The sequence below is a fragment of the Aythya marila genome (genome assembly GCF_965140915.1).
Source record: "Aythya marila genome assembly, chromosome: 19".
In the NCBI taxonomy this organism is placed as follows: Eukaryota; Metazoa; Chordata; class Aves; order Anseriformes; family Anatidae; genus Aythya; species Aythya marila.
Window position 1 is genome coordinate 11,082,053 of NC_139060.1, and position 24,540 is coordinate 11,106,592.

At 39.7% G+C, this 24,540-nt stretch overlaps 1 protein-coding gene across 3 annotated transcripts in view; it reads right to left on the minus strand.

The window, feature by feature from the left end:
* The window catches only part of MAPKAP1 (MAPK associated protein 1), a 102,763-nt gene that overhangs the window by 76,603 nt on the left and 1,620 nt on the right, over nucleotides 1–24,540 (minus strand). For all 3 annotated transcript variants that reach the window (XM_082775507.1, XM_082775505.1, XM_082775506.1), the window contains exons 2-4: nucleotides 16,327–16,650; nucleotides 11,571–11,660; nucleotides 6,909–7,057 (exon numbers count right to left, since the gene is read on the minus strand). In XM_082775507.1, coding sequence (XP_082631633.1) covers nucleotides 6,909–7,057; nucleotides 11,571–11,660; nucleotides 16,327–16,585 — 498 coding nt within the window. In that variant the 5' untranslated portion in view covers nucleotides 16,586–16,650. The remainder of the gene's footprint in view (nucleotides 1–6,908; nucleotides 7,058–11,570; nucleotides 11,661–16,326; nucleotides 16,651–24,540) is intronic.

Sequence of the window (24,540 nt, forward strand, 5' to 3'; positions counted from 1 at the left end):
ACATAACAAATCAATTTAATTCTTTGTTACATAGTAGCATACTTTGCAGGTCTTCAAAACTTACTTTCATCTTATTTAGAGTTTAAGTTTAACGGGAAGCACGGCGGCATTGACAACACCATCTTGACATGCGAACACCAGGCAGCAGACGGTTTCACAAAGCAATGCAGGACTTTGGGAAGTACTATCCCAGTAGGGCTGTTGGCTCATTTCAACGAGTTCAAAGACTGCAACAGGCCACGAACAAACACAGATCCGTTTTCAAAAAGGGATTTCTCTGTAAGGCAGGAATGCTGCCTAGGAAGGGCAATTGCGAACAACAGCAGCAAGAGACACGGAGCTGAGGTGCAGAAGAGGGAGAAGTGAATCAAATGTGCCTTCAAGCCAGAAGTTAATCAAACCAGATCTACATTAATCTGCATAAGGCCTGAAAAATGTTTTTAATGCAAGTGAAATGCCTGGAACTGAGAGATAAAACTCATGTCCCCAAACAGAGGTGACGGCAAAAAAACAACATTCAGCCTCCTACCCCAGGCGACAGTTTGGCCAGCAGAGGCCACGCCACCCCTGCGCTGCCCTGCGAGGTACCGCAGCCATGGGGACGGCCGATGGGGGACAGCAGGCGCGATGGAGGACAGCAGGCCCCTGAGGGAGAGGCGCAGTCCCGCGGGGGCTCAGATCCGCTCCCTGCCCGCCCAGCGCGAGCACTCAGCCACCATCACAAGGCGCTTCCCTGTCTGCTGACAAATGGCTCTTCTATAGGAAATAACAAAACAGTTTCTGAAGTACTTTAAATTGAGCAACAGTCAGCTTAATATGTTTTAATCGCTGCATGGAAGCCCGAGGCCCGCGTGCTGTGACCTCCACGGCGCTGCCGGACTGACCGCGGGCGCAGGGCCTCGCTCCTCCCAGCACCACCGCCCACAGCGCCAGCAGCCACGTGTGCTCATTAGGCTTCAGGAACACTACAGCTTTGACACAATAAAGAACAAACCAAGCATTCTTAATACAGGGGTGTTTTATTTAAATACAACTCAGCTAGCAGCACTGCTCATGTTAATCACGTATTCCGAAAGAAAATTTATTTTAGAAAGTGGTAATTTTTCAGTTAAGAATCTCCATCTTAAGGAAAGCATGACTGGACTCTCTGCACAGCAGATGTGATGCTACACGTAAGGACCAGAAGTATGAAACCCTATGTCTTAGGGATGCACGTCACTGATGGCAAGAGGTGCTCAGTATTACATGAGACCTCAACTCCCCATCTTGACGGGGTGAAAAAATTTACAAGGAGCTGCAGCCTGCTGACAGGAAAGTGGGACACAACTACATGCTCCCAGCAGTTGTTTCAGGTGCCTAAAGCCCAACGGTGCAGCTCTGGAACTGGACCGAGCAAGAGGCTGCAGCCCACACCCGCAGCGCCCATTGTGACACTGCCTGTCCCTGACCTTCCCCTGTCTGTGTCCCTGACCCCTCTCCTGAGCTGGCACCAGTGCACAGTGCTGCCCAGGCACTGTGAGGAGCAGCACCATGGGGAGAGGCCGCAGAGCTTCCCTGGAGCCCACGGCCAGGAACGTGCTGCTCGGCCGTGCTGGTGTGCGGGGAGCCCACTCCTCTTGCCCAGGTGAGTGGGATCGTCCCCCAGCAGGGGTGATGCCAAGCAATGCTGCTTGTACCTGGCCAAACGAAGTGCAAAGCCAATCCAGGAAGACAGCACAGCACAGCCTCCGCTTCAGCAGAACTAAAATACCTCTCCGGCAGCTGCGCTGGCCCATCTCACCACGTCATGCCACTGGGGCACAGAGACATCACAACAAGGATAGTTAAAGCAAGTGTTCCAAAACACTAGAAGGCTGTGTAACTTACATCTTGAGCTGTTCGCAAAGCATAAAAAAGCACTGTACACAATTCTCTCTAATAAATCTCTCTTAAAAACTACCTGCAACATTATATGTATTTTATTACAAGATGTTAGAACCAGGTGTGTGCTAGAGCAGAGTAATGTGTACCTAATCCAAACACCATTTGAAAGGTCATATAAATGATAACACGATAAGTATCTTTATTTCAAGTATTTCAGTAGAGTGCATGTTTTATGTAAACCACTAAAATTAGCAGAAAAAGCAACTGCTTTAAAAAAAAAAAAAAAACATGAGGACATTCTACGCAGCTCTGGGGCAGAGTATTTACATAAAAATATTTCACAGATTTCAATACTGGATTGTTTTAAACATTCTCAATATTAAATACAACAGTATTGCTTCTTTCATAAGTTCTTTATGTACTTTCTTTAAGTATAGCTATTTAATACGGGAGACTGTGGAAAACATTTGTTCATGATTATCCAGAAATACTCTTAAACAAGACTGAAACAAGAGCAGCATGCAAAAATGTATTTAAGGACTATCATCCCAAAATGCTGCTAAAAGCTATTAACCAGTACGTGTTAATTGCCACAGCATTCATATTAATTTTCACTTCAGGCCCAACATTGTGGAATATTTCCCCTGATACATTTTAAACAAAGTTTAATTTAAGGAACTGCTTCTATCAACACTTATGAAAATTAACAGCCAAGCAATTAGCACTCATGAATTATCCCTTCCCCCCATGCTTTCCACAGCATCATTTTTAAAACAGTTGCTGTAAGAGAAATTGTTGGTTTTTAACACATTACTAAAATTGCCCATAAAAAAAATAATACCATTCAGAGGTACCGTTGCTTGCAGTAGGATTTTTAGTATCTATCCAATCAAAATTCATGGTAACCTATTTTTAAATTATCTCCAGTAGTCAAGTAAGCCCACAATGCCCCTATAAGGTCAGAAAAACTAGAAGACTCTTAAAGTCTTGATTGTCAGCTAGTAATTATGGATTTTGCAATAAAAAAAAATCAAGAAGACTAGTCTGCATGCAGGAAAAGTTTTTTGCCTTGCACATCAAGTTTATTCTAGAGCTGAATGATCCCTTTTTTACATTTTGATTTCAGCTTTCTTCTTTGACTATTTTACATATCTTTGGCATTTAGTTTATTTTTTTCAACAGTCCTGTAGCACTTCAGTGTTTGTTAACATTCTTCTCAGGATGTAAGAGCAGCCATTTGGTGAGAGGCATCTCAAAAACCGAACTGACAAGACACTTGTCAGTTCAAGTGATTAGAATTTCTTAAAGGTGGCAGAGACTACAAAGAAAAATGGATGCGGATGGACTTCAAAGATGACTTCCACAGGAACTGTAAACAGGGGCCTTAACAAGAGTTAGTCATGCAGGATCCTGCAGAGCTAACAGTCGATTCTTGCATGACTTTCCTCTGTCCCAGTAGAACTTGGCAACACTTACTTTTGCTAGTGGTCATGAGGCTGAATAGCTTTGACACTAATACTGTACTAAATCAGTATCCTTTATGACTAATATCTCAGATAAGACTCATCACCCCACTTTCCAGCAACTCAAGCAAGTTACACTCGTGATTTGAAAAAAAAGTATTCTGAATTTCTATAGAATGAAAAGACATATGTTTATAAAACAATTAATGAAAGACAGGTAATGCTAGACCCTCTTTCTGAATATCAAAATAAAGAAGAGCAGAATAATTAAGGTCTTGATTCTGCAACAAAGCTTACCACTAAAAATCAACAGTCATTATCTAATAATTGTGATTACTCCTGAAAAGAAATGTTAATCTGAATGTTGTGAATCTCACAGTTCTGTCGCTGAAACAAGCGGTTACAACACTTTTGTGTTTCATGGCTGGTACATGGCTATGGCTTTCGACTCTCTCTTATGGTCTGTCTTATTTTCCCAACCTTATCAACAGTCAGCTGGTTGGGACTATAAGCCATCAAAATATGATTTTTCAAATCTTGTAAACAGCAATATAGCTAAACTTACCTATAAAATGTTTGATGATTTAGTTTGCATGCAGATAAAGGAAACCGAAATGGCAACTGATTTCTTAAGCCTTCGAGTAATTTACTACACAAATGACAACTGAATTAATAAATAAGGCTTATTTTCATATGATAATCTTAGCTAGAGTTTGCAAGATTTATTAACCAAGATGTCCAACCCACATGATTTACAAACCATGCAGGCAAGAGTTAGGTTTACATCAACTACATTAAGGAAAAACTTGAATATGCAGGCATGAGAAGTTATAAGAATGTCTTCTGGTTAGAACTGAAGTTTTACAATGCACATGAAAGCCAGAAGTCTGTCCTGTGTAACCATGTGCCAAGAGTCACCTGAATTCTTGAGCTGATTAGAATGCTTCCAATGTAGTTGCATTTCACAAGCCATATTCTCTAATTTTTCGGTAATTAATGAACTGATCAGAACAGGAAGAAATTAGAGTGCTTTAAAATTTTATTATTTCATAAAATTGCAGAAGTGGTTATGAAAAAGACACTAAATCTGGCAGAAAATGCCTGCAAGATGTAAGCATTTTAATGAATTGGTTGATGTTATTGCATGCAATGTTTTCTTATTTTTAACTGATTAGCTTAAAACAATAAATCAAAGGCTGGGGTGGGGTGGGGCAGGGCAAGGAAGACCCTGCATAGGAAGGTTTTATAGCATCAGGTCAGTTAGGAAGCTAAATTAGTGGTAAGTGGGAACCATTCAGCATGCAGTTGAACCCACATGAGCAAAGCTCACATACTGTAGATGAAGAGCTTTCCTGAAGGTTTACCGCAAAACAGGTGTTAGCCAACAAGCTGAAAGCTTATGTTACAATACTCAAATACATGCATATAAAAAGAAGAGCCTGGCTATAATCTATAATCTCAAAGATTTCAGAGCCGCTGTGATCCCTCGAGTAAATACATAATTAAGTAGTTTTTTTTTTTTTTTTAAAAGACATGTTTAATTAGGCCCCTAGCCCCTCCTTATCCCCCCGCCTCTCCCCAATTAGGTATCATTTTCCCAAGAGATACGTGGCTCTGTTAATTATGTAAATAAGTCACACACTACTCCCTGAAAGAACTGCATTTATCTGAAAAATACTGCTCATATATTATCAATAAAAATAAATACCAGATCAATGGTATTTCATTAAAAACATTTTTTAAATGAAAAAATGATAATCTGGATGTTTACATTACTGCCTGAAAATACAACAAACTTTATGTAAGTAGAGTAAGTCACTAGCAAACTTTAATGTTTCCTCTACATCTCAGATGGTCAAGTAGGTATTAAAAAACAACAGATACAGAAGTCTAGAGAATAAATTTTATGACCACTCTATTGAAAAACTTACCAGAGTAATATAAACAATCTTGTTATAATTAATACAGTCTGTTTATAGTCTAACAAAATGTCAATTCAATTATTTTGGAGAGTTACATAAGTACTTTGATTTCTAAATCACACACAAACTGATTTATATCACCCTACGCATCACAACTGAGTAACACTGATGTATTTCATTAATATCTGAAACTAATTTGTACAGTACAATTTCCTTCAAATGGAACAATCACCTGCTAAGTATATCAGACAAATATGAAAATTAAGATGTTAATTACAGTCAACTATAATTCATATAAATAAATAAAAAGCAATTTTGATTATCAAAATGGGAGGGAAAGATGCTTAAGTTTTTCAAATTTCTGATAAAAATTCTAGCAAGGATCCCAAATCATGCTCAAATATTAAATCAACAAGACTGGGACACCATTCAACTATAATAAATTTCCCTTAAAGAAGCGTTGATGTCATTTTTACTTCCACTGTCTGTAACTGTTGGAAGTACATGTAAACATTTGCCAAACTGAAATTTCATGAGGTAAGAACAGCAAGGTATCTTTGTGTTGTCAGAGAAGTAGTGCTATCATTTATTAATGAGGCCAAACATTTTGGAAAACTGAATTAGTATTACACTTACTGGCCCATAGTAGTTGAGGTAAGAATAGAGGCAGCTTTTGCGACATGAACTTCATGGTTTAAAAGTTACCATTCTACAAATACTCTAACTACTTCTAAATACACTAGTGGAGTTACATGTCCGACTTTGCACTTTAAAAATACTTAACATAATATGAAATTCTTCCATCAGAATGGCAATGAAGCTCAAACTTCACACTCTCACAGGATACTCCACAAACAAATCCAACTGAAAACCGATTCATGCAGTATTTATAATTGTTTCAAAACAAACGACACTGATCCACCACAACATTTATATTCCAGTACAGACTTTATGATATAGAAAGAAAATAAAGAGTAACTAGTTTGCATACAAGGAAAGATAGTAATCCACAATTCTGAGCAATAACAAATGCAAGTTCTTAAAGTGAGTGCAGACAAGGAATCAACCTAACCTTCCTAGGTTTGTAATGAACCTCCTTGACTTGTTACATAGATGAGTACTTACACAGAATTACATTCTTTAGTCCTTTTTTTCCCCCACAGATCTTGCCCTGTTGCAGCTATGCTTTTCTACCCTCTAAACAGAGCGTGGATTTTTCCACTATTGTGAGAGCATTTTGAAGATAAAGACAGAACAAACAGTGGAATATTTAGCAAGTGCTGTGATGTGACTAAGCAGAAGAGACTTTCAGAAGTGCCAAATAACCAATCATTTATACAAAGGGTCTCACCATCAACCCTATAGATCTAGAACTCTGCCACACTATACATTTACCTAACAAACCTGCTGGAGGAGAAAAACAGCAAGGTAAGGCACAATTTTGTAATGAAAAGCGGAGAACTGGTTCTACTGAATCTGAATCTATTATGTTTAAGATGAGGAGATGCATGTTTCCAGATAACCACTCCAAAATAACTAAGCCTACTACAAAGACTAATTAACGTTTGAACCAGTAAATGCACACAAGAACTGCCTAAGGCTTATCATCTTCAGGTCAGGGATCACCTGGATATAAGAGAAAAATATCTGTTTTACTTACCTTGCCATCAAATTTTGAGTACTCATTGAAGGGGTTATTCAGCTGTAGTGGACACTGCTCAAGGCGCACAGACAATATTGACTGCTTCCCAGAACATGGGGATTTTACTCTGAAATTCTTTTTTTCAAACAGTGAGCTCAGTTCCTCTGCTGTAGATCAGAAAAGAGATGAGAGTATTGTATTAGGAGATGTACAGAGACTACTGATTACCACAAAAAGATGACATTATAAGAGGGATAACACAAAGTATATATATAAACAGTAAATGCTTTAGCAAGACAGAATCTACCACCACTCTTTTATAGCCCAAAGGTATGAAAATATTAGAAGTTTAAACAATGCTAACATCTGACTGAGGAAAAGATGCATTTTTCCCCATACAATGAACTCATCACTACAAGATCCACTTGAATTGAGATAAAAATAAAGGTTCAAAAAGAGAATTTGGCAGTTTTGGTCTTTCTGCTTGACTGTTTTTCTTTTTTTCTAAAGAACTGTTGTTTTATCTGCAATAGGCCATGCAATCGCATTTCAAATTGAGCTTGTAACATGTGTTATTACACTCCATTACTATACTATAATGGCACTGTGCTGCCAGCAGTGGGCTAGAGACTACATCCGATCCAGAAGAACCCTTCCTTTGGAGTTTACTTCTCATGGTAGACTGGATATGGTCTCCTCTCAAAGTATCAAACCTGCCAACACCATTCAGGACAATTAAAAAAAGCTAAAAAAATAATATATATATTTATATATATATATATAAAAACAAAGGTAATATGAGTTAATGGAGTACTTCATGGAGTCTGTGAGGTCTCATAAATGCTTCCATCGTAAAGCTCTTTTCATATGAAGAGACTGCATAGCTGAATTACCAGAAACAGTTTTAACACAAAATTTACAAGAATACTTAAATAAATAAATTAAATTAAATAGGGCTTCTTGTGTTACAAGGACACTACAAAATCAGGACAGAGCCTGGGGTGTTTTAGCATTATTAATACCAATGGGTCTCATCTGCAAGAAACTGTGACTGAATCTGGACAAGTTTTCTCCACATCTGCTCTAGGAGCAAAGAACCCCCAAACTCAATCAATCATTAACTGAGAACCAACACCAGTTCTCCTGGACTGACCCTGCTCTGCATTCGTGCATTTGGATTCTCTCACCTCTCAAAGATTTACGTGTTGCCCCTCCAGGGAAATGAAAACGCTCCTAAGGCAGACTGACTAGGGACTCCATCTACAGGGAGCTGATTCATTTCTTAAACTGTGAAATTAAAACTTGTCAGATTATAGCTACTCAAAAACGCAATTTATTTTACCAGCCTGAAAATTCAGGCAGCTGGCAAACGTGTTAAATATTTGTACTAACAGATACCTAACAGTCTTGTGAGAGGCTGTGATTAACCAAAAAAGTTTGATTAAATGCTTTTTAAAAATATGGCAACACCACTAGGGATTCTGTGTGTTTTGTGTTTTTTTTGGGTCACAAACTTACCTTTGTTAAAAACAAACAAACAAATAAAAACCTACCAACCAAACAACAACAATCAACTACAATTGTGCTAGAGCATTACCCCTACCTGGTATTTCTCATCCTTTTTTTTGGATTGAAAATGACGGTCTCATCCACTATGTTTTGGATTGAGAATAATGGATTTAATGGCTCAAGTGAACAAGTAAGTGTTTTAGTCTCTACGGAAACATTAAGATGATTTGCTTATTGTTTCCTTTTTTGGGATGTGCAAAAAAAGGATCTTGAAAATTATTCTGCATTCATTAGTGACATCTGTTTTGCTTTGAGTTTTGTATAGCTTTCACGCAAGTCAAATACCTTACGTGACAGAAGAGTTAGCTTTAACTGCATCATTTTAATTTATTTATTGAAAGTAAGCCTTCCTGTTATTCTGTGCATGTTTTTTGTTTGAACATGTGGTTTTATTAGCTATCGAAGTTACTATATATGGGCTGAAGTCTGAGGTTTTTGAATGACTCTGTCAGTATGTTGCGAATTCACATTCTATTTGTTCCTAAATGAATGAATGGAAGATGAAGATACAATGATTTAGTATTTGCTTTCATAGGCTAATCTAAAAATACCTTGCATTTTTTAAAAGAGTAACCTTTTCCTATGTATATCAACATTTGGTTTGTAGGACCCACAAACTGCTTTACTAAGATAGCAAGACCTCTATACGACATGAAGCTGAGATGTTATTTTCATTCTACTGACAAAGCACTGATGCACATTAAGCTAAAGTGAATTGGTGGCACAGCTGAGCAAAAAAGACCTCCGATGTGTTCCACTTCACTTCCATTCAGTCAGTGCCCCTGGAGCATCTTTGTATTTGTTAGTCTCCTGACCAACTCCAAACGCACATAGTTTTTCTACAGCCTCCTCTCTCAAATTCATTCCTTTCACAAGGCAAGTGGCTTGTCTCATGATGGCAGGCAGACAGATAAGTACAAAATACGTATCTTATTTCTTATTACCGTACACAAAATTACTCGTCTCTCACTTCCCTTTACCCTGCTTAGTAGACTTTTTATTTATGTATATAGCAATAAAAAAATAATCACAAAGGATATGCATTTGCCTAACACCTCAAATTACGACTACATATCCACCTCCAGGACAATGCCAACGCTAGTAAGAGTTTCCTTTTACAGCAGGGCATCTCTCTGTGACGAGTTATCTATGGAGATGATGCTATCAGACTAATGCAGTACAAAAGAGCAACCTTCCGGCGTCCTTTTAGTTTGCAAGATGTCAGCCATAAGCTTGACTTTGTCTAAAGCTCAGATAAACAGTTGGAAGAAGACAGCCAAATTCCCCCACGTGAGAACTGCTGCATCTATTGTTACTGCTTTAATGTGTATTTACCAATAATGCTGAACTCAAGGAACAGAACAGACAGCATCTCACACACAGAACAAAAAGGAAGACACAGATGATATGTCTTAAAGCTTCTCTTTTTCCTAGCCTATTACTACTGTGTTGCTCTTCATGCAAATTAGTGAAGAAACATGAAGAACCTCAGTTACTAAGCTGAGAAAGAAAATCAATTCTGCCAATAAAGAGAGATACCAAGCGCCTGGAGTTTTTACGTAATTTATTTTTTTATTTAAATTTGATCTGCAGCAGGGAGGTACTGATCCATCTGCCTGCTTCTTCAGTGGCAAATGAAAGCCCAGCACAATTTTACAGAGCAGGACACCTCCTTCGCTGCTGGTTGATGCATCATGTTTATCTTCAAGGGAATGCGCAAAAGGAACTAAATGTCATGGTGGAGCCTACGTGAAAAAGAAAACACACAGACAGGAGGAAACTAGAATCTGAGTGTAATTTGGATATTTCTGCAAAGGAGTATCAAGCAGTTAAATCAGGAAAAAAAGAATTGCATCACCAATGGTCAAACGTTACAAAAATATTGACCAAAGAGTTTGAGGTCATGGCAGATTAAACTTTAAAACATACAGCTCTGGTTACAGAAATAAAGGCAGAAACATTTCACAACGCATTACTAGAGCATCAAACATAGCTGAACACTGTACTAAGGATTAGTGCAACCGGGTTGCTCATGTGAGCAGCTTTGTTCACCCCTCTAAAAAGGGATGCTATAGAACTGGAAAAGGCTCTGCAAATGACAGCCAGGAAGATACAAGGATTTAGGCAAAAAAAAGGAGATTACATGGGGACCTCATTAAGATATACACAAATTTTGAAAGAAGTAGGCATGACAGACCACACAAAGGTTGAATGTATGTCAAATACAACAGGAATAGATACTAGCTTGAGCTATGAAATAAGAGAACTGAGACAGATTTTTAATTTCATACATTACAATTCAAGCTATGTAGAACATCCAGTCAGAAACACTTCATTATATAACAGTAAAAAAAAAAAAAAAAAAAGCAGCATATTCTTGTAGAAGTTACTGATACTAGTATAAGCTAAGACAGCATTTATTATGCTTTTGTTTAAGTAGATCACATATAGACTTCCCCCTCATGCAGAGAAGTGACCACAAAAAATCTATAAATATAATTTCTAAGAAATTCCTCCTTACTGTGTAGACCAAATACCTCTGGAACAGTAAGAAAACCGTAACTTGTATGGAGATGTTGATCCTGCATTTTGAATGCAGACACTTGCCAATCAGGTACCATACAGCAACAATAGTGTGTCCTGTTACTTAAATATCTCACAGTAACACTAAAATCTTTCCTGTTGCCACTTCTTGCTCACTGAGATAATAACAGTATGAGAAGATAATGTTGTTACAAGATGACAGAACACACAAACACTGTATTAACAACTTACATTACAAAAAAAAAAAAAAAAAAAGCAGCCACTCTAACTAGTTCAAACCAGCAAACTAAATTTTAAAAATTTAATCTTTACTTTGCCTTTATTAATAATTTGGAATGCCCCAGTCATAGCTTAAAACAAATGGGAAGCCTGTGCCCCCCCCCCCCCCCCCCCCCCCCCAAACAACACACCATGGGAAGAGCATAACTGGGGAATGGAAGGCAAAACCAGTAACTGGTATTTTCTTTATGCCTTGAAAGTTGAAGTGAAAATTACAAACTGGAAATGCTGTAACCACCAAAAGCAGAAATAAAAACAGTAGGATAATAGAAGATCTTTTCTTCTTACCTGAGTAAGAAGTATTTCTGTCTTTCCACTGAACATTTTTGCATTTTATTTGATTTTGTCTCTCTTTCCGCAGACGTTCTAGTCTCTGAGCTTGAAAAGAAATATTATAACTATAAGTTTGTCAATGAAAGTTTACTATAAACAAAGACATAATTAACAACCTTTATATGAATAAAGATGTTTTATACTGCATGTGTAGGGGAAAAAGTCATAAAATTTTAAAGGTGGCACCCCTGAAAAGCAAATACCAACAAAAACATGAAAATGTTCTTGATTTATAATTGAAATTAGAGGATATAAAACATTAATAGAGATCATAAAGATAGTATTAACATGGAAGAGAATAATAAAATGTGAAAACTTCTGTGATTAATATGACATTTCATTATATAAATCATTAATAACGGTCTTAAAGGAATTTTAATGCACAAATGAACTGAAGTGAATATTACATTACAGGAATAAAATTACTGTTATGAATTACTCTACCCGTTTCAAAAATTAAAGATAAATGAACTCAGACTAGACTATTAAAGTTTTAAATATAAAATCCTTTATCTAAAAATCATGAAAATTATAAAATGTCAAAGCTATATAAATTAGCATAGCTTTTTCTTCAGTGTGCTGAAACAGTTTATAGGTAGTAAAATAAATGATTTGTATCTTCACAACATTAGTCAAATCTTAAAATGAATATAATATTTCTTTACGTGTATTTTGACTCCATCTTCAAAACAGGGTTTGAAAACAGCCTCAAGTAGTTGCAATACCAAAGAACTTAGAGGCCAGGGTACCAGACAATACCTTCGATCATCTTTTTGTTGACTGTCTCCCGAGAGAGATCTCCCTGTTAACTAAACCTGGGAGCAGCTACCCAAACAATGACCCCAGGAATTAACCGAGTTATAAAGGTACACTCAGAATAAGAAAGAAGATTAGACCGGAAAGTAGGACTAATGATGTTGATCACTGAAGGAAACAATTTACTGGATATATTAGCAATTTTGATGTATTGAGATAATTCATTAACTAAAATGGGTTTTTAGAAGAGATTCTAAAATACTAAATTACTCTGACAATTTTTAGATACAATTTGAGTTTCCTGAGCCACTTCACCAATTAAGACAGGGTTAATAAATATTTTCTATTCTTTCTACTATTCTTGTTTTTCATTTAGCCCTTGAAATGACCTGTGGACAGAAATAAATCTGCCATTTCCACCCCTCCCCCCCCCCAAAAAAAAAAAAAAAAGTATCAATGTGGTAACTGATGAAAAAATGTTAAAATTCTTCACAAACTTTGAAGTTTAACAGCTGCAATGAGCAGCTGAAGGTACAGACACAAATGGGGACTTCAGCACCTATTTCCCACGGACACGAGGTCGGTGCCTAAATTCCTCTGTGCATCTTACTGTTCCTTAAATAAGGCACGTAGCATCCCTGCTTATGAGTGGAAATATTGGGTAAACCACTACTGCAGTATAGATATTCTATTCTGAAAGAAATGCCTTTTCCTTCCCCCCCTCTAATTACTGTCCTGACTGAAGTTCAAAATCACCTCCCAAAACCCTTTCTTCCTAAATGGGCGGGACTCCGTGAAACATCCATTTTAAATAGGAATCTAACAGACAAAGGAAAACACAAGAACAAAAATGAGATCGAGGCATGTTTTCATCCTGTTTGGAGGCCGCCATCAGCAGCTCGCCCTTCCAGAGCAGGCCTTGGCCAGGGGGCAGAGATGGGATGATCAGTACCCACGTTAGGAGTTGGAATTATTCGGGGTTCATTCACACAAGCACGTCAGCCTGACAGCTTTCTGTGTGAAACATGCCACCGACATAGCGTCGTCTCAGCTAGATGAGCCTTTGTTTCCAGTCACATGGATGGGGGAAGATGTTTCTTTCCCCTACTTGTAACACCTTGCACAGACCTGTCTCAGCTTTACTTTTTTTTTTTTTTTTTTTTCCTTAGTATGGCAGTGTCAAGGCAGTGAGGGGATGGAGCCAAGAGCCAGAAGACCCCATGACCCATCCGACTCCTGCAGAAAAGGAGGAAAAACGCAATGGTAGACAATAGCTGCACTCTGCCAGCACACGGCGTGCAATACCAGAACGTGTCTCACCCATTGTGCATCCCATTCAAGTCTTAGGGCATAACTTTGATACTGGGATGCATATAAAATTAATTTCCAAATCAGCATATCTGCACAAGATCTACTTAATAGCCAATGCTTCTATAGCCTCTCAGATGTGCTGACTCTTCTGCAGTAACCTGTTATTTCTATAATTTATCAAACAGATACAACGCTCGTAAGGTGCTTAATAATAAAAGGCAACGTACTTTACAATAACTTTGCAAAAGATAATAAGAAGTTATACTCCATCCAAAAACAACAGTAAAAGACAAAATAATTATATCTAGGACTGTATAAAAACCAGGAGAATAAAGAGCTAACATGTTAAAAAAAACCTACCACTACTACCTGTTGATATGCAAAATTACACTATCTTCATTTCTTTCCACATGTAAAAACTTTTTTTAACTGCTTTTCAGAGAACAAACATTCCTGCTCTTCCTAAATCTACTCAGGTAGCTACAGATTCCATTAAAAAAATGTCCTTATGTTTACAGATTTTAGGAGCAAAAATTGGAGATTTCACAGGTAATGAGTTTTCATGCTTGAGACATACAGACCCCTGGTTTTATGTATGAGACACAGACAATATTCTGAAAACTACACAGCTACAGAGTGAGCGTAACATTTGTGTTTGATACTATTTTGGTTACGGAATAAGAGATAAGGTTAATTTAAATGATTTCCCTTTAACATACTTAACAGCAGATCAATTTTTGTTCTGAACTATTCCAACTGCTTTTTTTTTTTTTTCCACACCACTAAAACTCAGTTAATCCTAACACAACAGCAGCCATTTTTCAATAGTAGTAGCATTATTAAAAGACACTTTGCTATTATTCTTCATAAATAAAAGATGTTTTGAAATGGAGCTGAAAAATAGTTTATTAGGGAAAACTCACAGTTACTCAATGTCTTTTACTAGTATCCAGACAAAAAAACCCACACTTTTTGATAAGATCTTTCTTTTTTGAAACAAACTTCACCAAACCTAGAAATGAACGTTATGAAGCATAATTTAAAAACATTTTCAAATAGTGACAGCACACATCAAATTAGTTCCTAATTTCAGACAGTAAACATCTTGCTTATGGCAAGAAGCATGTAATATGTCCTTTACATATGCGTATATGTGTATCTTAATATACACACATTTTCTTCCATCAAGAACTTCTAAGTACTTGATTACTGCAAAAAGCATTTATATTAAAAACAGTTAGCTTTCTATTTACTTTATTCTTCTTCCTTTATTTTTGAAAAGGGTTCAGTAGTGATCAGCCTGCATTTTTGTAGGCTTTTTTCCCCATTTTAAATCATCAGCTGATCGCCTTGATAATTGAATTAGGTTCCTGGTTGTATCAGCACACATGATAGAACATAAAAGACATTCCACATGAAAGAAGGCAAAAAAATGGCTCCCCATTGGGCTGAGTTTTTTTTTAACCTTTATTTCAGAATATGACACTAACTGGAAACTGAAACAGTTTCAAAATATAATTTAAATAGAGATTATTTCATCAGTCTACTTGGTGGAATCAAAAAATCTTTGGAGCAATTCCAAAAATTTTTAATCTTTGCTTCTCCTTCCTTATAAACTGTAACATCAACTGAGCTAAACAAATCTTCATGGACAATGCTGGACAATCTGGCACATTAAACTTCTCAACATGCCTTCGAATTAGTTGCAGCTACATCTTCAGCTTATTTCCGAATGTAACTCATGAGAACAAACGATCAGTGCTCTGTCTTCTCTGCAAGTTTTGACAAATTCTTATTTGTAAAAGGTATTACTAAGTATCTCATACCATACATTTCACTTGTTAGGCAGAGCACAGATGTTTTTTCTGAGCTCTAGGTGGTGTTATAATACCTTCAGAAATAATTTGGAAAAATAGGATGTACTGTGACAGAAATAAAGAGATCAGTATTAACCACCCAATAGCAACCATTTCATACATATTCAATATTGCAGAATCTTTGCACTTCACATTACTTGGGTATAAGTAGAAATCTAAGTATTCCTAACAACAAATGGGATGGTTTTCTTCACATCGAGACAAACGGACCATATTTTGGAAAGGTGCACATCCTCCTTAGACTTACTAATTGGTAACTTAAATCCTAGCTCAAAGATTTTCTCAGATATAAGACTTCAAAAGACAAAATACAGACAAATCATTCACTTCATTGCCTCACAAACTTCATTCCTCTCTTTTATAACAAATAGATTTGATGCATCACTAGGTAGATTTTTCTCAGAAAAGAACGATCCTGTTCAAGAGTTAACACCCCTCCAGACATTAACAATAGAAATATCAAAGACTGTTCATGTACTTTGGATTTAGACTTGATGTCTTTACAAGTTAATTTTTTTAATATATAAAACTGACTACCTCAATGTTCCTCTGTACATGATTAAGTAAAATAGCAATTAAAATTCAGTTGACAGCACACTAAAGTATCTGAATCATAACACATCCTTTTACAAAAAGGGTCTCTACCTTACAAAAGGAAAACTTTAGCAGGTCTCTAGCTAGTCATGCTCTGATTTGCCCATGCATACCATACCAACAGAAACTGAATTTAAAAGGCCAACATTGTTTCTGCAGCAAATATCACTTACCTGTGTTTGATCGTCTTCTAATTCCAAAGTCCCAGCTTGAGGTAATATCGACTGATTGGGAATATACATAGCCCTGAGTCTCACCATTGCTTCCCTGTGTTTCTGAACCACTGTCCCCATAGGTTGACGAGGGATTAAACTTCTCCAGGTCGACATCATGATCTATCAGGACCATTTCACACATCCCTGTGTCATCACTGGTCACGTGTGACTGCCGAATATGAGCAAGTATAATTGTTGGGTTGTCCAGGAAAGCCATTCTGTACACAGGACCACCACTTCACTGTACTATCTTCTCTCCATCTTGTTCCATGGACACTGTACCTAGAAATGCAACGAACACAGCACTTAGGGAAACCCGAACAAATAAACAAAACAAAAAATCACAACCAAACACTGAACCAAGATGGATCATATCCTGGATGCATAAAATCTTACTCAATTTTGTACAGAGAACTATTTTAATTCTGCTCCAGTTTAAGTTATGCTGCTTGCTGAGATCCATTTAAAGAACGGTGCTTTTGGAGGACAGCTTGCAACCCGAATCCCAAGAGCACCAAACAAAACAGCTCCAGACAGCTCTCCTTGCTTTCCAAGGGACGGCTGCTATAAGGTGAAATATTCTAAGTACTACACACAGAAGGATGGGAAGAACGTACACAAAATAAACAGTTGCCCATTAACAATAATAAATTTATAAAAACAGGATTTTGAATTTCCTTTCACCCGTTTTAAGAGCATTTGTTTTCCTTCTGCCTCTGCAACTGCTTGATTACCTGATTCCAGCCCCTTCAGAATTTAGATTTCCAGGACAGATTTTAAACATGAAGAGATTCATATCTCAGGGCTGAACATTGCACGCCCGCTGCTGCGCGGTGCTTCGTGCAGGACAAGTGCTGCAATACAGACAGAGCTCTGTGAGCACACACCGCCCGCCTGAATTCCTGAACACTTCAACAACACCAGTTACCTTACAAAACAAAGCAGGTAAAACAAACAACCCCCCACTCAACCAGTTGCCCCATTTTACTGTAGCTGAGGATTTACAGTTATTTCATCTAATTCAAGTCCGGGCTGCCTCAGACGGAGCAGCTGCCCGGGCCTCCCGTTTCCACCACCTGCACGGGCCGGCACAAGCACTTGTGTGGCTGAGGCGGGCCAGGGCACAGCAGTGTCCTGCTGGCAACCAACCCAAAAAGCAAAGGTGGTGCTCGCTGCCAGGCTCATTTGTGAAGAGCTGCACGAGCAGCAGCACGGTGGGGCACAGGCCGCAGGAGAGCCGGGGTCCCCCGCCAGCAGCAGGGCTCAGGGGGGCTGCTGGGGTTTGGACCTCAGCTCTTGGGGTCAAGCAAGCCCAGAAGCGAGCCCCAGAAGTTCAGAATCACCACTGCTTTTCTAATCATTTGTGTATCTCTGAACAAAAGTTTATGCCAGCTATAGAACTAAATGTAGCAATTTAGTATTTTAAACATAAAACCCAGAAAACCCTATCGTTACTGTTTGAAAAACATCTGTCAGCAAAAGGGAAATCAAATTTAAATCCCCAAGTAGTATCCCATGGAAATCTGGTAAAGGTGGCTGGCCTTTCCTTGGTGGATTTTAACAGAACAAAGTGAAAGAAAGCATGAGCCAGGCTTGTTCCAGGACCAAATGCACTCATAATTTTCCCCTAGGCTTCCAAGGGGAGAGGTACATATTCATAGAAGGAGCCTCGCTACGCAGCTTCTGCATTTAGCTGAAAATAACAGCAATACTTTATTTGCGTACCCATTTAATCAGAGCTAAAGCTACATTTTGAAGATACATTGCAAGACTGCAAGCAGCAAATTTACCACCTCTGCTAGTGTCCTCCCCCCAGCAAACAGCAGCACCCAGCGCATTCAGCAAGCAGAGAGTTCGATCTGCCACCATCTCAGGTCTGTGTCCTCCCCTGGCCACAAGTGCTGCCGTTTCTTTTCTGAGAGACCTCGTCTTTTCCATTTAAAAACAAAAAAAATGGAAGAACTCAGAAGTATTTTATTAAGCAACAGACCCAGCAGCAAGCAGGAACTCAATAAGAGAACGGTAGAGAAATCAAGCTGGCGTGCAGCTCGTTATGAACAGGCTGCCCCCATCCCTCTCGGTGAGTTATGCCTCCAGCTCAGGGCACCGTGCCGGCACCCCCCGGGGCTGGCCGGGCCCACCCGACCCGGTGCTGAGCCGGCCGCGCTTGCCGCCTGCCACAGCTCTCCAGGGGCCGTGCCGAGCCCACGTCCTATTTTTTATTTTCTGACTATTTCTATTCGGGAAAGTAGGCCTGCCCTCCCTGAGGGCCCCCCCTCGCCCTCAAAGCGAGGGGCCATGAGGCAAACATCCTCGCCGCAGCGCCCGCGGGCCGTGAGGGTGCGACCAGCGCCGTGCGGCACCCAGGGGACCAACACGACCGAGCACGGACGTCCAGAACGCTGTGTGCATGACACTGCTCACACACCGCTCATCAGGAAAAGGCCACGCTTACCTGCACGCTGTAAGAACTTGTTCAAATACGCAACTGCCTTCGGCTTCTAAAAGGTCTGCAAACTCCCAATCAAAAATTACTGCTGCCCCATCAATGTGTCATATAAATGTTGGCATGTTAATTGTGTATTTATAAGATTGTTAATGGTTAGTTAATTTACCTCCCACACTATTATTGTACTTGAAATGATTTAATGTCTGCTAAGGGAGTTAACAACATGTAACAGCAGATGCGAGATTTTTACCTTTATACTCTGCACCCCGACTTCGTGCCATTAGCAGTCCGTGTGCTCAATTACCCGAGCTTCTTTACAATTTTACACACGCAATCACTTTTCCCATAAACATGGACAGTGAAAAGCAGTCAGAAATTTTGTTTAAATGTCTAAAGTTTAATGCAAACACATTTTTCTCTCTCCTCTTCAGAATTTCCAAAAGAATACATCTCAATAAAGTGACATTAACTGAAAATTCGATGAACATTTCACACCCCTCAAAAAAAAGAAATCAGTCCTCAAAATTTAATTTAGATTTTTACACCACACCTTCTTCGTATTTGCTATCTACACAATTCTAAGTGGTTCCTCCTTTTGATAAAAGCAAAATTAGATAGCACAGATCCTGTCAGAGGAATGATGACAGGAAAAGGTTTCAAAGAACCAAAGCTCAGCTTTGCAAACCTTTATATGAACACCTTTATGCCTCTATGTCATCAATTCCAGCAAAATCACAGATATGAGATCAATTTTTGGAGCTACTCAGCTCTGCCAGCACACAGCCATTTCTGCGTTCCTCATGCCCACACGCCGTTATCACACCCGCAGGCAGGAGCTTACACAAGTCAGGGGCTTCCTGAGCACCACCAACTTACACATTCCTCAATCATAAACAAAAAGTAAACGTTCTTTTAATATTTGCAGTATATAAATATTATACTACCACTAAATAGAATACTTTGCAGACAGCTGCCAAGCGCACTGTGTGAAGACTGGAAATGAGAGGAGCCCTGTGAAACCTCTGCAGCCTTACCAGTACTTCTGTATGACATGATATACAGTTCAGTGCTGTGATGATATACGACTTATCAGCAAACACCTTCCGTGATTCATCACACGGGTGGACAGACCCAAATCGGCCCCTCACTTTGTTCTCGATCTTTATTATTCATCTGTCTTAGTCTCCGCACATTATCTAATCAGCACGCTGGATCCGAAGGCTCTCGCTCACCCCCTCTTTGGTCTCCTCGCGGTACTACTGGAGCGCCTCCGAGCCTCCTGTCAGCCTTGTGCAGTCAGGTAACATCCTCCGCGATGTAGAACTGCACCATCAAGAGGCTGAACGACTCGCTGGGTGTCACGGGGCCTTTGTAGACAGTCGGGCAGCTAGATCGCAGCCTGCTCACCTTACGGCAAGCACTCCCCGTGCAGTACCCCGCTGCTACATTTAGGCACCTACAGTCTCCCACAGCAAGAGAAGCACGGCTGTTATGCACACCAACATTTCCGTAATACAGCGTGGAAGTAAGGCACAACGTCCTACAGGTCTGCCCTGCTCCCAGCGGGTGACACGCAGGTCCCAAACGGAGGGCACGGCGGCACACCCAGGCACGCACACCCGGCTCCTCACAGGCAGGAACCGACCCCTGACCGAGCTCTGAGCACAGGGGCACATTCACAGCTCGGCCCTATACCCCCCAGGTTCCTCCGGCACGGCTGCCACTTCATGACTGTCGTCCCCGAAGCTGCAAGCCAACGTCACCCTTCCGCGACATGCTACAACTGAACGAAGTACAAGAAATACTCGCAGACAAGTTACATATTTTTGCTCTTCGTAATTCAAAATCTATCATGTCTGACACATGAAATTTGCTCCTAGACCTCTACGTAAGCTAGAATAAGTGATAAAAACTGGAGAAAGCTGAAAGCAATTAAAAATGTCCTGCTTCAGAAAGAGCTACAACTTTGAAATTCCACCAATTTTGATGTGATAATTTTAAGGCTCTTTTGGTTCAAATGGCTAAAAGCAGCTGTAAATTCTCCACAAGATTCTCCAGCCAATTCCTGGAAGGTTATTTCCCCTCTAAATTAAAAGAATAAGAACTGAAATTTCTTATTCTACAGACCTGTAGCTCATTTTCTTTTTTTCCCCTTTTTTTTTTCCCCCCCAAGAGGAAAATGTGTTTAGGTTGATGGCCCTCCCTGAGGAAGTAACAAGCAGTCCCATTCTATTCAGTGTAACCATCAACATTCCAAAGCTGCAACTTCTGGAGGGTGCAACCTGGATCCCAAACCATCACTGCTGAACTCAGAGCACAGCAGGCTGGAAGAATTATATAACGTTGCATGTCAGCGCTCAAGGGCTTCCACGTTCACTGAACTTAAACTCCTCACTGCAGCTCTTTAAAGCGATCTTAAAAACTAATGAAAAAATGCACAGATTAGAATAAAAATTGATTTCTTCCCCCACATCCTACAAGCTGGAATAGGACGGTGTGAATATACTTCAAAATTTATGATTCAGGTTATATGAAATAATTTCACAGTTAACTTCTGTCTGCAATTGCTGAAGAAATGGTTCTGGTTATCTACATTCGCAGCAGTACAAATAATCAAAACCCTTGAATGCCAGACGGAGCCCTGTGCACGCAGGATAAAGGGAAGTGAAAAGCAATATATGAAAATTCAAGTTTACGTTTCAACAAAAGCTCAAGTGCCTTTAAGAATGAATACTTATTTAGAGAAGCTGTCATTTATGCTCAGGCCTATCATTAAAAAGGAAATAATCATTTAAAAGGTGCTCTTTCACAAGTGAAGCTGGAATTTGAAAGTTACGATGAGAAACAATACCTTACACACAACTTTCAGCAAATTCTGTGTCAATTTACAATCCTGTATATCAGTCTGGCATCGGATACGTATTTCTGCCTGCACAAACCGCTCGGAACTTGGCTTTATTTTTGCTGTCACGCTAGGCAGGACACAAGGTACACCAAATTCAATATTTTAGTTACTGAGCTTTAGGGAAGGAGGGAGAGAATATCGGAGTCTACATGGAAACAACACACTCTTCTCTGGTTGTTTCCTGATCTTGTCAAATCTTCATTTAGTTGCAAACAAGTTGGTTCTCAGCTAACCTACGCTATCTTGCATCAAGATTTTACGCAAATAAATAAGTATAAAAAAATGCAGAGATTATAAATTAGGGCAGACAAATCTGTATCTAGACTCATGCCTGCAAAGAGCATTCTATCAATATAGTGAAATGCTAATCTCCTAATTAACAACCTAATTAGGTAATTATGGCTTTGCAGAGGGATGCCTAAATGAAATATGACAACATGGTCACCTCTTTATATGGCACCTGTGGGCCTTTTCAGCTGTCACTGCAAAGAGTGCAATATCAATTTGAACAGATGACAAAGTGTTGTCATTTTTCATTCTGATATTGTACTGAATGCTTTGGATAGAAACAGTTTAGAGAAGCGGCATCTTGCCTGTGTGTTTTTTTTTTTTTTTTCCCTAATCTAAATATGTGCAAACACTTTGCTTAATTTTTAATGGCTATGATTACGCTTATTTTTCCATCCTGGCTAGCAGGCATTCCCTGTCACACACTACACCCGCAGTGCCAGGCTGTAATGACCCCACGCGCTGCAACCACCGCGGCCTATTTCCCCAGCCCGCGTTTGGGAGAATTTGCTATCCAAAAAAACCACAATTATTTTCATTTGTTTTTAAGACTGTTGATTTTAAAATAACAAACCAGACCAGGATAGCTTTTAAACAACAGATTGCAATTTCCTTCTGTTCTTATTCCTGGTGAGCACCCTGTCCACAAACGGGGGGCAGCAGCCGCTGCCCGTGCAGCAGGGAGGCCGAGTGCACGTCTGTGGGCACAGACAGCTGGAGGGAAGGCTTTCAGCAGTGACACGACACTTCTACATGAAACCACAGCTTATCACTCACTTGCCTAAAACACTAAAAGACGATGTGTTAAGCTTTAGTTTTCCTAGGATGCTCGTATATAACATCGACTTGCAAACAGAAGGCTGCAAGCACGGGCTCAAGCTTCTCAAATGCTACGCTGCAGTTTCTGTTCTGGCTCTTCATGCTATAGCATTCAGGAGCCTAAAAAAAACATTGATCTTTCAAAGACTTTCCCTGATACTATTGAACACATACCCTGTACAAATTCAGTCTTCAACAAGAAATGACCGAAATAGAAAGCTTCAACATTCTACCCTTTTGTGGCCCGTATAATATCGAGAGTCTGAAGGAGGCTTTCTAAGGCCACCTCCAAGCCCTTCAGACCGTTGTGAAGGGACGCAGCTCTGCCTGGATGTTCCTGAGCACGGCTCACTACCTGGGTCTCCACCACAAGCAGTGTGTGAGGAGCTGTTCAGGAGCCACCCGTGTCCACCTCGCACAGCTGCTTTGCACAGAGCCTGCCTGCAGGTGCTGAAGCCCAACTTGTCTCAACGGTGTTTCAAGCACAGGGAGGGCTGCAGCCTTACCACTCGTGCTCTGGGGCGACTCAGGGCAAAGGCCGAGTCCTGCTGCACCTACCATAACCCCACAGGATCTGCAAAGAGCCCCGGAGCCACAAACACGCCTGCTGCTCCCCGATGCTGACGTGCAGCCGGGTTCACACGGCTGGAGCCCGTCAGCTTCCCGGCCACGTGAGACCCACCTGCACTTGTCTGAGCCAGCTCACCAGTCCACTCTCAGAACCGTGCTGCTGCTGCGCAACCGCACCGTTGGATTTTAGCTGGAGGGAGTACGTCCCCTCCGAGCATCCGACACGGGATTACAGAGCTCTGGGTCATTCACAGAATGACAATTCAGAATTGCACTTAGAGTACCCATCTTAAAACAGGACTATCAAAAATTATGTACATATATACACACATATATATCTCAGATGCCACCAACTGTATATTCAGCTTTGCTGGATAACTTATTTTTGTAGTTTAGTCTGAACTGGAATATTTTGATGGTTTTCAAACATAACAGTAAACTTTCTGTAACAGTACTCCAGACGTCGGTTTTCAACAAAACAATCACATTCAGTCCCAGAAAATGTGACCCTATATTACCAAGACATTACCCTAGAAGTATTTTACACAAAACGCTCATTCTGTATACACCAACCCTAAGAGTACACCCATAAAGGTAGATTTGAAATGCAGGCAGTAAATCTAGCCACAAACACAACTTTCTGCAAGGCACACAAGTGATGGCAAACGGAGTGAAAGAGAGAGAGAGAAGAGTAGTCTACTAGAATTTAATTCTAACAACTTTTAAGAACTCCTGTTCCCTATATGTAGATTTAACAGTGAAACCAGCAATTCCTTGCACCTTTCCTCCAAGCTCCCAGTTTAGTTCAGCAATACTACTCTAATTCTTGTCTACAGTTTTTCGCACCTGAGGTGAAACTTGAATGACAAGTGAGTGTTTATTTCCTTCTTTCATACATTCTGTAGTGTTTATTTGTTTAATGGAAGTACAAATCAAAAGAAGTTGAATGTGAAACAGCCTTTTTTCACTTTGTTGCCACTCTACTTCTCGCTGCACAAACATATTTTTATGGCATAAAAGCGTAGCTTTGAATGGGCACGACTGTAACCTTGTTTTCATAATGTAACAGACTGCAACCTCTTCTGACTTGCAGAAGCATTCATAAGCAAAACATCTGCTTAAAAAACTTCCACGACATCAA